Below are 12,917 nucleotides of genomic sequence, written 5' to 3' on the forward strand. Positions count from 1 at the left end.
GGACATCCCTTCTACCACCGTCCCAGGAAGCCCATAAAATGTGGAATGTGTCAGCTCTGCCCTTGACCCATCTTCCTTGTCCAGGTAGTGCTCTCTCTACTAAGTGACTGAACTTAAAACAAGATTTTAGCAGGCTCACATGTTAAACTTACTGAGTTAATTTAAATTGGTAAGAAATAGATTTCCATTATCAGGATAAAGGTAAAATCCAAATTAAAAAACTAGAGTATGTTTTAAGGGTGTGTGTGTGTGTGTGTGTGTGTGTGTGTGTGTGTGTGTGCAGGATCTCACTATGCAGCTTGCACTCACAGTGATCCTCCTGAGTTTTGCCTTCCTAGTGCTGGGATTACAGGCATGCACCACCACGCCCAGATTCCATCGCCAGCTCAGCACGCCCAGTGTGGCATGCGGTGCTGGGGGTTGAACCCGGGCCCCTGTGCTTGCCTAAGCATGCACTTAGTCCACTGAACTATACTGCAGGCACTAGAGTATTTTTTAAGTGAATCAAATTGGTAGCTATAAAGTCCATACTTTCTTGACTTGCTATAGAATAGAACCTACTTGTGTGCCTGAATTTCATATTATAATATTATTCCAAACCTTCCAGAATCATAATTTCCAAATATTCTATACACAAAAAAGAAAGAAAAAAAAAATTCCAGCTGACTTTCAGTGAATGCTAGTTAAGCAAAGAGACATGACAGAAACTAATAATATCTGTGTAACTAACAGAGACACATCCGATTCTAAAGGTGTCGATAATGATAAAAATATTTTTCTGTTAGCATCCAAGCTGAGTCTTATCACAAGACTCTAACAAAGATAAAAATCAAGACTGTGTTAATGAAGGAAGAAAATTATGTAAATAGATGCACGTATTCATGCCACCTTTTATTTAAGCCTATAAGGCAATTTGATTTTAAATCATAAAAGTATCACATCAGTGAATTTACATTATGTGGGATCCCCATAAGATGCAGTATTTGAGCTCTAAAATAGCTAGAGATTTGACAACAGCTATTGTATTTACTAGCAGTGTGGCCAGTAAACACAAATAGTTGTTTGCTAAAATAAAGTTGCATTAATAATTCTCTTACATGGTTATATAACTATAGTCATGAACCTTGTAAATGCATAAATGATATTTTTTACCTGTTGTTGTATTAATTGATTTTTTTAGTTTCCAATTTATAAACGTAACTCTAAATTAAAAAAATTCTCTTATATGGTTATATTAAAACAAGTGCAATAATCACACTTACATGCATTATAGTAGATGCAGCACCTCTTCTCTTTTAGATTCTCAATTACCTAGTACTTCTTCTTTTTTTTTCTTTTGGTACCAGGGATTGAACTCAGGACCTTATGCTTGCCAGGTAGGCACTTAAGCCACCGAGCTATCTCCCTGGCCCCCTTTTTTTACCTAGTACTTTTCAGTGCAATTCATGACTGTTATGGTTTGTGTCTAGTTGTTCCCCCAAAACCTCATGCAGCACAGTGAGGCAGTCTTCTAGAGTTGGAGATTAATTTATGATCCAACACTGCAATTAGGGTGTGAGTGCTACGCTTGGCCTTTGGCAGACAGCCGGAATGCAATCTAAGAAAGGGAGAAAGCCTTGTGCTCTGCTTCAGCTGCTCCTGCTCTTCCATTGTTGCTGTTGCTGTTTTCCATGAACTGCTGCCTTCTGCCGTGTGCCATGCTGTCTTATAGCCAGTTGTTTTATGGACTGAAACCTCCACAAACTGTGAGCTAAATAAACATTTCCTTCCATAATTTTGAGTGTTGAGTGTTTTGTCCCAGCAAAGAGGGAAAAGTAACTGAGACAACGATGGTGCTGAGAAAGCCTCCCAGACTAAAGGAAAAGGAAAAGATTCAAGCTTTGTTTTTACTTTCACATTTTAAAGCTTGTTGCAGGCTTTTGGATTAACCTTGTGAAGCTAATTTTGCTTCTTTTAAATTTAAGGGGATTTTTTTTTTCCTCCTGGGGCCTTTTCAGCAATAGCTTTTTAATTATTCTCCATGATAAAAACAGCAAACTACCTCTTTTAAGATAAAGTAATTTGTAGGGAACTTGGAAACTGTAAGTCTACCCCTTAGGTCACACTAAAGGCATATATCTCTTAGGAAAAGGCAAGGAGCTTTTAATTGACATGAAAAAAAATATTTTAACAATTACTTTCACATTAACGTGAGAATAGGCATGATCTGGGACCGCCATCTGTAGTTAGGGTTTGGGTCCCACATACTCTGAGAGATCTGTGGTGCTACCTTCAATATATGGAATAAGTTTGCACTTTCTTTTGTGTATGTGTGATTGTTGCATGTAGTTTTCCATTTTTACAGTTTGCACAGCTCACTGATACACAATATGAGGTATTTAATTGCTTAGTCCTCCAACTGCTGAAGTATATGCTTTTACTACAGCTTTAAGTTAAAGACTTGGAATCAAAGTTATTGCTTTGTTAATATACATATGAAGTTATATACTTTGTGGAGTTTGCAATATGTTGTAATATCAATATATCCACGAACTAAAATTACTTGAGTAGAACATCTCATTATGACAATGGAGTGCCTACAGCATCTCCCTTGGGAGGGACTACAAACATTGAGTGTTATTAAACTTCCATTAACATCCAAAAGCTGTACCTTAATAAAAATGTGTGGACCTTTAGATAATAGTAAAATGCCAAACAATTCTCTATGTTTTGTAAGTTAAAATTATTTTTAAGAGTAGGAAAATGTATTGGCAAAAAGAAATGGGAAATAGAAATGGGGATATGGGGAATAGGAAGAGCTCTTGAGAGACGAGAAGGGTCCCAAATGGGTTGCCAACCAACTCACCTCTCAAAGGAAATTTTATAGAGCAAACTTCTTGGTTGATCATAATTTTGACCATTGTACCTGTCCCGTGATTTTTCTCTGTGAATTTAAATTTTTACTCTATCTTTTGAAACACCAACAATTCACTTTTAGCTAATACTTAAAAAATCTAAACTCTAAACACTATGAAAAATATTTCTATTTCCACTAAATTATTTTATGGAGATTTAGAATTAATAGAAACATTAATATCTAGTATTAACTACGGTGATGGTTATTATGAAAGATATTTTTTTCTGTAGAATTGGGTTTTATATCCTTTAACCAATATAAAATTTACCTAAATTTTACTGTAGACACCAGCAAACTCAGTGCCTACACTGTTATCATTAAGTTAGATTGCCAGCTGCACTCTTCATAATCCAGCTATGAGTACACTGGGATGGATATGGGATTGAATTCCATAATTCTATCAAATTAATGTCAAGATAGTATAAGAATAAAAATTAATTGGAAACTGATTCTGAGTAGTAATCTATGATACTGTACATGGATTATAGCTGAACATCTGATGGATCTGGTAAAAACAACTAAATTTGGGAGAAGAAGAAAGTAACGTCAGTGAGAGTCACTTTAATATTCATAAATTGTGGAGCTGCCCTTCTGCAGATGTACAACACTGTAGTTACTGGAGTGACCTAAGTTTCCTTCTGTCTTCATTTTCTTGTTTGTTAGAGCTGGTAGTTCCTCCCTTCTAAGGTGTCAGTGGATTAAACATTATAAAGGGTATGGTGCAGTTCACAAAGTCACTAACACCTAATGCAGACTCAAATACTGTAGATTATTTTATTTTTAATTGCCTGTTTTGAGATACACGTTACCAGGGTGAAGGCGAAGCTACTGCTCTGGAGAAAGTGATGTCGAAAGAGATGCCGGGCAGAGCAGAGCAGAGCCTCTGATTTAACTTCATGAAAGTTACATTCCAGACCTCCCAGAAGCATAATTTCCATAGGTGGGACTTGGAATTTTGGTTTCTAACAAGTTCTTCCTGTGATTTATGCATGCCTGAATTGAGAACACCGGAACCAGTGCATCAAGTGTAGCATATATAATCCCCCATGGACCATCAACTCAGGAGAAAGTGCATAAAAATAGTAGCCAAGACTTCTGGTGTTGGTAGCAGCACAAGGGAGAGCCTTATCTTAGAATTCGAGTGAGGAGGAGTTCCAAGAAAATTCAGGGTTGACTGTCTCTATTCTTATCCTTTGCTTCTCTCCTTTAAGAGAGAGAAATATTTCAGACATGCACAAAATAATATAATCATGTTTTGTATATCCATTACAATTCTAAAAGAACAAAAATCTTAGGCTCTTTATTAACCATTATAATTTCATTTCTTTCTTTCTCTCTTTTATTTTATGTATCTGGATTTGAACCTAGGACCTTCACACTGTCATATAGCATAGCATGGCTACCTTCTACCCCGAGATTAAATCTGAGGGTGGACTCAGGGTGAAGAAGGAGGAGAAAGAGCAAGAGAAGGCAGAGATGGGGAAGTGTACAAGAGAGAGGGCTCCAAAGTCTCCTAGGACCAGGACTCCATTGTCTCAGAGGGGAAATACCAGGAGTGAAGGCCCAGTGTAGGTCAAGTTAGAACTGCACCCCCTGCAAAACACGTGGGCTATGTGGTTCTTCAAGAATGACCACAGCCAGGCCTGGCATGACAACTTGCATCTGGTTACCAAGTTTGACACTGTGGAGGACTTTTGGGCAACGTACAGTCACATCAAGCTGGATAGTAAGCTCTCACCCAGCTGTGAGAGAGCCCTTTTGAGCTTTATTTTGAGACACAGCAAATTGAGACCAGGCTGAGCTTGAACTCATGATTTTTAGCTCAGTCACTCTGAGTGCTGGGATTGTAGGCATGTATACAATGTCAAGCATATATTCCCCTCCTACCACTTTCCTAAACCCTACCACCAGTACCTTGAGGTCAGTGTTTACTCTTCATCATAATTTCTTTTTCACTGTATATTACTCTTCAAAATGTGTGGGTTCAAATGAAATATGTCTGCTCCATGATCAATTTTAGCTCAATATTTCTTTCTGAACTTCATCCACATCGATACAAGTACCTTAACTTCCTTTTTCATACTACATTTTGCATTCTGTTTTGTGGGAAATCTACAATTTGGTTTTTCTGCCTTGTTGAGGAATGTTAGATCATTTTCTGTACTTAAATGCTCCTATGCCCAAGGACAAGAGTTTACCTGTTCACATTGTAACCTTGTTTTTATTGCTAGATTGTTCTGCGAACTTGTGCCGGTTGACATATTCCGAGAAATATTTCTAAAATGTAGTTTTTCAAGAGCTTTCTTCCTTTGGTGTGCAAAAGCACTCTGATATTTCCCCCATTTATTACAACTTACCTATCCAGTAAAGTTGCAAAACAAATATCTCTAGAAAATAGTAGCTCCTTTGGCAGTATGTGGAAGATTTGATGCCCAGTATAGTAAAGTTTTCTCTTTTAGGAACATTGGCTGGACAACTTTGGTTACTGTCAGTTATAAAATATAATGCCTTTCATGATCAAGGTCTCTGAAGTGAGATATACAACCAACACACATTCACCATTCTTCTGGGTGCTTCTCAGTTACCCCATGGAACTTTTGGAGGCAGCGGGAACCAAAACTATGGAACAGCTAATGATGTCTCTTGTGTCATGCATCCTTTTCAGCTACATGATGGCCTCCAGGGCTCTGCTGGACCCTACCCATGACACCACTGCAGCCATGCTTATTAGCTTGTAAGTGGGCTGAAGTCCTGATCAACGCCCTCATCTACTATTCTTTTTCTGACATGCATAAAGATTCCCAGTTTTTTTAATCTACAGAAAATATTAATATTATTACAATTTTTAACATTTCAACTGACAGCAGAAAACAATATTGTGGTTTTAATTTCCCTTTTTGATTTATTTATTGTAAGCTTGAGGCTCTTGTAATTAATGCATTATTGGATTTCATCATCTATATAAAACCTACTCTTATTTTGTGGCTCATTTTTATAATGAGTTCTTTTACTTTTTAAATTATAGAAGTTTCAATGTATTCTGGTTTAGCTTTATGAGTTGCAAATATCTTTTTCAAAAATCTGACTTGAATTTTTCTTGTTAGTTTATTAAGGAGCATTGTTAAAAATACATCTTTAACTTGAAGTTTTAGACTTAGTAATAATTTCAAATATAAAATTGGCTAATTTATCAATCTTCTCTTTTGTGATTCATGCTTCCTTTCACATTTAAAAAGCAGTGTAATCTCTAAGGTCATAATTATATTCTTTTGTATTTTTTCCAACTGATTTCTGTTGCTTTTTAAAAATTGGATTGAATATTTTTAAATTAAAACTGATACATAAGCGGATAGCATTGTAAATATTTATGGCTACCATAGTATATTTTGGTATATGTATACATTGTATGTTTAAATTAAGATAAACATTTTTATTTTCTCCAATTTACTTTTAAAATTTAAATATTTGATCATCATCAGAATGCGTGACTTTTCTCTATAAGACATGAGATAACATGCTTTTTTCCATATACATAAGCAATTTTATGGCTCATATTTTTCCTGTCTCTATGTGGACAGCAATCTCCCAAGAGATTTCTATATGGGACTTCAGCTGTTCTTTTCTATTATTTTCTTATCATGTGTGTAATTGTGTATTAATTGTACATGAATTTGAGTGTTACATTTCCAGAAATATATCAGTTTGGGCTATATGACTAGGATTAACATACCTGTAAAAATGTTTACATCAATATACATACATATGTTCAACTGCTATAAACATACACAAGCACATACAAGCATATGTACATATATGCCTATGTTGTGAGTGTGAAAAAAGAGAGAGACACAGAGAGAGGGCGAGATTAGAGAGACAGAGCCAAAGAGAGACAAACAGCAACAACAACAAAGTCTATGGGTAAATGGGAATCTAAATTAATGGAATTGTTACTCAAACTCTTTTTGCTCACAGCTGTTCGCCAACTCAGACAAACTAGATTTTAATTTTTAATAGTTTGGTGAGATCAATGTGGATAAGAATGAAAACCCCAAGGAAGAAAAGTTCTTCACTGTAATCTGAAAAACAAATGGGTTCATAATCAAAGTGAAAGAAGTGATGCCCTCAGGAGCACATCAGAAGAAAGGGGCATGTACAAAGGAATACATACTTGTCCTACACCTCAAAGAACAAAATTGTAAACCACCTGATCAATACATAAAATGAAATAAGCACTATCAACAGGGATACCATATATTTGTTATGAAAAGTAGCAGACTCATGTATTTATATAAAAAGTAATGTCTATATGTTATATATATATATATAAATGCACATTTTTACTAAAATAAGGAAGATAAAATGTTGCATAAAGCAGCAAAATAGCTGAAAATTTAAAAATCACAATTCATACTAGCAAACAAATATATGAAGCACCTATTAAGTCTAATGAACTATATGCATGAAGTTAGCATGCAAAAATCATTAAAATGAATCTTCCTTACAAAGAGATGAATGAGTCCCAATATAGAAAGCTACTTATTGGTGGGAAGGCCAAATATAAAGGGGTAGAAGAGTAGAAGAGAGAGAAAGAGAGAGACAGAGAAAGACAGGGGCATGTAGACAACTCTACAAATTTATTTTTTTATAATTACCATGCAGTCTTAATTTTACTGTTATAATTTTGACTGACAATATTTCGTATTCTATTTTCATTTGTAATTTCAAAACAAATAACTGAAGCATACAAATGTATTATTAATAACACATCTGATAGAGTTTTGTTCAGTCTTATTTATTAGATTCAAATTATTTCCTATTTTATCCCAGTAATAGTTGCATTATAAGCAGCACTTAAATATGTGCACTTTTCTCAATCAAATGGAATTTTTATTTTATTTTATTTTTTGTATTTTAGTGAAGGGTCTACAGAGTGTTAAGGGTCTCACTACTAGATCAGAGTCATAGTGATCCACCTGTTTTAGCCTCCCAAGAGCTGGGATTACAGGCATGCACCACCATGCCCAGTCTCAATCGCCCTCTCAGCTTGTCCTTGGGGTGAGGCTGGCATGGGGGACCAGGGGATTGAACCCCTGACCCCTGCACCTACGTGCAGACACTTTATTCCACCGAACTATTTGGCCAGCCCTCAGATGGAAAATTTCAATACATATTTTCTTTTTCCAGTTAACTGTATTAATAAATTTCCTAATGTTAGACAATTCTTTTGGCCTTGTAAAATAAACTAAAGTGAATGTAACATGACAGCTAAAATGATGAATTTTATTTCTGTATATGCAATTTTCCTTTCTTGAATCATCTTTAATTTTTTTAACTGAAGAGTTTAGCAGTTTTCTTTTGTAAATCTCTAGATTATTTTAAGTAAGATCTCAATAATTTGTTCCCTAAGTTGTTCGTACAAATTTTAGTCTAAGTATTATGCATGTAGTGTAAGAAAAACAGTTTAAAGCCTCTTCTTCCAATCAAGTCTCAAACTTCCTTACTCCATGGGTACTACTTACTTCAAAGTTACCTTGTCTTCATCTTGCTAAACCCAATGGCGAATTCCTAACCCTCAGCCTTCTGGAAAAGGTGTTCTCTGATTGCCTGGGAAGAAGTTCCTTCCTGCACTTCTTTGTTATTCTTGATCCATTTCCATTTGAAATTTTGAAAATGTTGTCTACTGCATTTATGACTTTTTAAATCATTTTAGAGTAAATATCTATTTTATTGTTTATCCCTCATTTCAATAAACTTGTAGAAGTTAAGAAATCAATCATATTTTGTAACCTGAATGCTTCGATCATATCACGAAACTGTTGTGTATATAGTTCATGCTTTTAAATACATAATAAAGAAATTTCAGGTATTCAACAGTAACATGATATTTTTTAAGTTAAATGAAACAGTTACACTTATATATCTCTAAATCTCCAGATCAAGTGGTTCTTGTTTGAACTTCATGACTTTCAGTTAATATTAGGTGATGTGTTGTGTCCTGTAAGTTAATTTTTATTAATTTCTTATAATAATTAGACACTTATATCAAGATCTACGAAATTAATTGCTCCACATAAATCTGAATGTACTTATATAAGATACTCATTTCATAAGCTTCCAAGTTGCTTTTCCGTTGTCTTAGAACACAGTAAGTACCTCTGAAGGACATAGTGGGAACATGCTTATGCGACTGATTTTATTGCAGGCTGGACAGCAGCGTTGGTGGGAACAGGAGATCAAAATAAATGGGAATATACAGAAGGGAGAATTAATTACACATAACTTGACCGAGCTCATTAAGCCAGAGCCTTATGAAGTCCGCCTGACTCCTCTCACCAAATTCGGTGAAGGAGATTCGACAATTCGTGTTGTCAAATATAGTGGTGAGTAGACTTTTTAAAATGTATTTATCTGCATATTGAACTATAAAATACTCAGTGTGCAACTATCTATCAAATTTAAATCTAAAGCAAAATGTAATGTGCTGGTTTCCTGGACTGTCAGCCAAGTGATCCTAATAAGCAAAGAAAACCTGAAAGCCTAAGTTATCGTAATTTGAAATGTTTGATTACAAACTTAGAGACCTAGTGCTGTGCTGCTGTTCCTGTTGAGTTTACCCAATGGTGTAGTGTTGCTTTTCTTCCCGCCATTCCACACATTAGGATACAAGATGTGTGCACATGTTATCTTCGCAAATGTTTCATGACTTTGAACCATACCATTAAGAAGTGAAGGAATAATGAAATTCTTCCAATTTTTAAGAAAATCAGTACATTTGATCTTAGAGCAATTTTAAATTCTGGGCAAAGAGCCCAGAATTTCCTGATTCCAATGTAATTTCTACAATTATTAAAATCTTACATTAGGGCGACAGCTTGTTATGATTGATTAAGGAATAGTGATGTATTATTATTAAAGAAGGTAGCTTACATTAGACTTCATTATTTATGCTATATAGTTATTTAGGTATCATATTATTTCACCATTTCAGTATCACACTGAAGCTTCACCATGTCACAAAAGTCCCTGCACACTGTCTCTCTCTCCCGCCCTCCCCAGTCTTTGCATCCACTGACTTCGCAGTCTTTATCTGTAGTTTCCCCTTTCAATGTTACACAATTGAAATTAAGTAGAATGTAGTATTTTGAGGTTTAATTTGCTTAAATAACAGTACATAGTTAAGATTCTCTCTACCAAGTCCTTTGTCGTTCTCTCTCCTGTGTCCTTTGTGCTCATTTCCTCTTCTTAGCTACTAGTACCTTGTGTCAATGTTTCATGGTTTACTTATTCACCTACTGAAGGACATCTTAATTGCTGGTTTTTTGTTGGTTGTGAGGGTGACTATGATCATTATGCTTAAAATACTGATATGAAAAACATCTCCATGTCTTAGTGATACTCTGCTTTTATAAACTATATATATTACATATATATTTGATATTTGAAAGTCCAGTTTGAGCAGAATAAGGTAAAATTTTGATCTAAAACTTTCTTCTGGGACTTTGTGTTCAAAGAACAAGAATAATAAGATGTCTTATCATTTTAATGTCTATTAAAGACTTCAAGTACTTTATAAGTTGAACTTTGCATGCATTTTAGTATTATACTATTTAAAGATACTACCCACCTCTAGAGTTTTCATTATATGTATCAGGTGTGAATTAATCACTGAGGAAATATTAAGGATGATCAAAAAATGCAGGGAGGGGCTATTAAGAAGATAGGGCAGTGGTCTGAGCACCTGCCTGGCAAGCACGAAGACCTGGGTTTGATGCCTGGTAGCACATACCGTGCAGGCCTCAGAAACTTGTTCTCGCAGTGCTGTTTGCCAAAACTGGGAGTGGTAGTGCAAGCCTGTAATCCCAGCACAGGGGAGGCTGAGACAGTAGGATGACTACAAATCAGACCTGTAAAGAAGTACTCTGTATCAATCAATTAATTGATTTTAAAAATTTTAAATGCAGGGCATATTTCAATTAAAAATTATTTCAGTGAAAGACACAACACCATTTATTCACCTTAAACTATGCCTCATTTCTACAAACACACTTATCCTATCATTCTTGACGCTTTCTCAGGCAGTTCTGGAGGCTCTCCTTTGGATGATCAAGGTACAATCAAGAATTTAGTGAATACTGTGCCAAATGCCATCCAATGTAAAATCGGGCTCATAAACAAATTATGGTTTGTCCCCATTCACCTTATTCACTGGATCTAGAACCAGAAGACTTCTGGCTTTTCCTCAAAGTCAAAATGACCATGAAAGTTCAATGGTTTGAATCCATTCAGGACACTGAAAAAGCCATGACTTTGCAGCTAAAGTTACTCATAAAGGAAGACTTTCAAAACTACTTCAGAAAGTAAGAAGAGTGAAGGGACACTTTGTTTGAAACAAGAGTAGAGTAATGACAGGTGATCCTTAACTGTATGTTATTACAATTTAAACATCCACTTTGTATTTTGATCTCACCTCATATTTCATGATTCTTTGATTCTTTAATGGAATATCATTCTTTTTCATCATATATTTAACAGTGGTTGAGTATAAAGATAATGGAATGCTTTTTTACAGCTGAAGTTCTGCATTTTGTTTAGTGTTAACTATATTTTGTCTAGTGAAAGGTGATGCAGTGAATACGACCAAACCTGAAAAGTGAAGACAAGCTATTAAAACTCATTAAAGTTGTTTGTGTCTGTGTTCAGTTGTGTGAAAAAATTAAGACGTAGGGATGGGGATGTGGCTCAGGGACATTGCACCTGCCTGGAAAGTGCAAGGTACTGATTGATTCCCAGTACAAAAAAAGGAAAAAAAAAAAAAAAAAAAAAAACAAAAAGATATAAAATACAGAGTACAATATTTGTAGATGACAAAGTGGTAAATATAAAAACATTAAAATCATGGCATATCTTTTAAAAATATGGCCCTTTCAAATATATGAGGTTTTATATTAGTATTCTAAAAATTAACCAAGAAGTGTTATTAAACTCAGTTTCCTGATTCCATTATGTAACTAGACATTGCTGGATAGATTTTCTAAGATTTTAGAGTTTTACATAATATGGCTTAATGCAGTGCCAGCTCTGGCCCTGGGGCGCCCTGAGATGGCAATTGAGACTGGACGTGGTGGTGCGCGCCTGTAATCCCAGCATTTGGGAGGCTGTAAACAGGAGGATCACTAAGAATCCTGTCTAGTAGTGAGACCCTGAGCACCCTGTAGACCTGTTCCTAAAATACAAAATAATAATAATAATAATAATAATAATAATAATAATACTTATTATCTAAACTTTGTGTTTTCTGTCTCTATTGTAAAATTATAAATTACTTAATAGTGGGTTAATTTGAGAGTGTTCATTAATATCTATCCTTTAAATGATGAAAGTTTTAGGATGAGAGAAGTCTTGGTGTCTTGCAAACCAACTATAAAATTTAAAAGCTTAACGAGAACTAGAATTCATTCTCTGTGACAGTGGATGTTTGTTTCTTTCTTAAAGGGTTAGACTTTCCTTAAAGTAACATTTAAAATATTCATAAGCTCGATAGTTTTTACTGAAAATTCTGAGACAATAAACTAAAATTTAAAAAGATGTGGCAAATAGATTTCAATTGCATTTCTAAGATTTTTAATTGCCTTTTCATTTTTCAGTATGCATACTAATAATTAAACATTGTAATAAAATTACTTTTACTGAATCAAATTTTTGCTGACGTATGCTTTCAAGATGTGTGCTCACTGTATCAATCTGCTTGGGATGCCTTAACAACATACCATAGACTTATTGTAAGAAATTCTACTGCTTAGGCAGACTCAGCGGCCCGGGTTCAATCCACGGTGTGCTGTGCGGGACATGGCCCCAGGGCACGCTGGGAGACCGGGCGTGGTGCCGTGGACCTGTAATCCTAGCGCTTGGGAGGCTGAACACAGAAGGATCATTAGGAGTCCGCTCTGTGTGGTGAGGCTGTGTACTAAATGAGAGAGAGAGAGAGAGAGAGAGAGAGAGAGAGAGAGAGAGAGAGAGAGAG

General features: G+C 35.3%; 1 protein-coding gene across 2 annotated transcripts in view; it reads left to right on the forward strand.

Annotated features, from left to right (window-relative positions):
- Mdga2 (MAM domain containing glycosylphosphatidylinositol anchor 2) overlaps positions 1-12,917 on the forward strand; it is an 883,696-nt gene that overhangs the window by 833,020 nt on the left and 37,759 nt on the right. For both annotated transcript variants that reach the window (XM_004638774.2, XM_004638776.2), the window contains exon 11: positions 9,099-9,276. In XM_004638774.2, coding sequence (XP_004638831.1) covers positions 9,099-9,276 — 178 coding nt within the window. The remainder of the gene's footprint in view (positions 1-9,098; positions 9,277-12,917) is intronic.

Source organism: Octodon degus, unplaced genomic scaffold, assembly GCF_000260255.1.
Source record: "Octodon degus isolate 3935 unplaced genomic scaffold, OctDeg1.0 scaffold00102, whole genome shotgun sequence".
NCBI lineage: Eukaryota > Metazoa > Chordata > Mammalia > Rodentia > Octodontidae > Octodon > Octodon degus.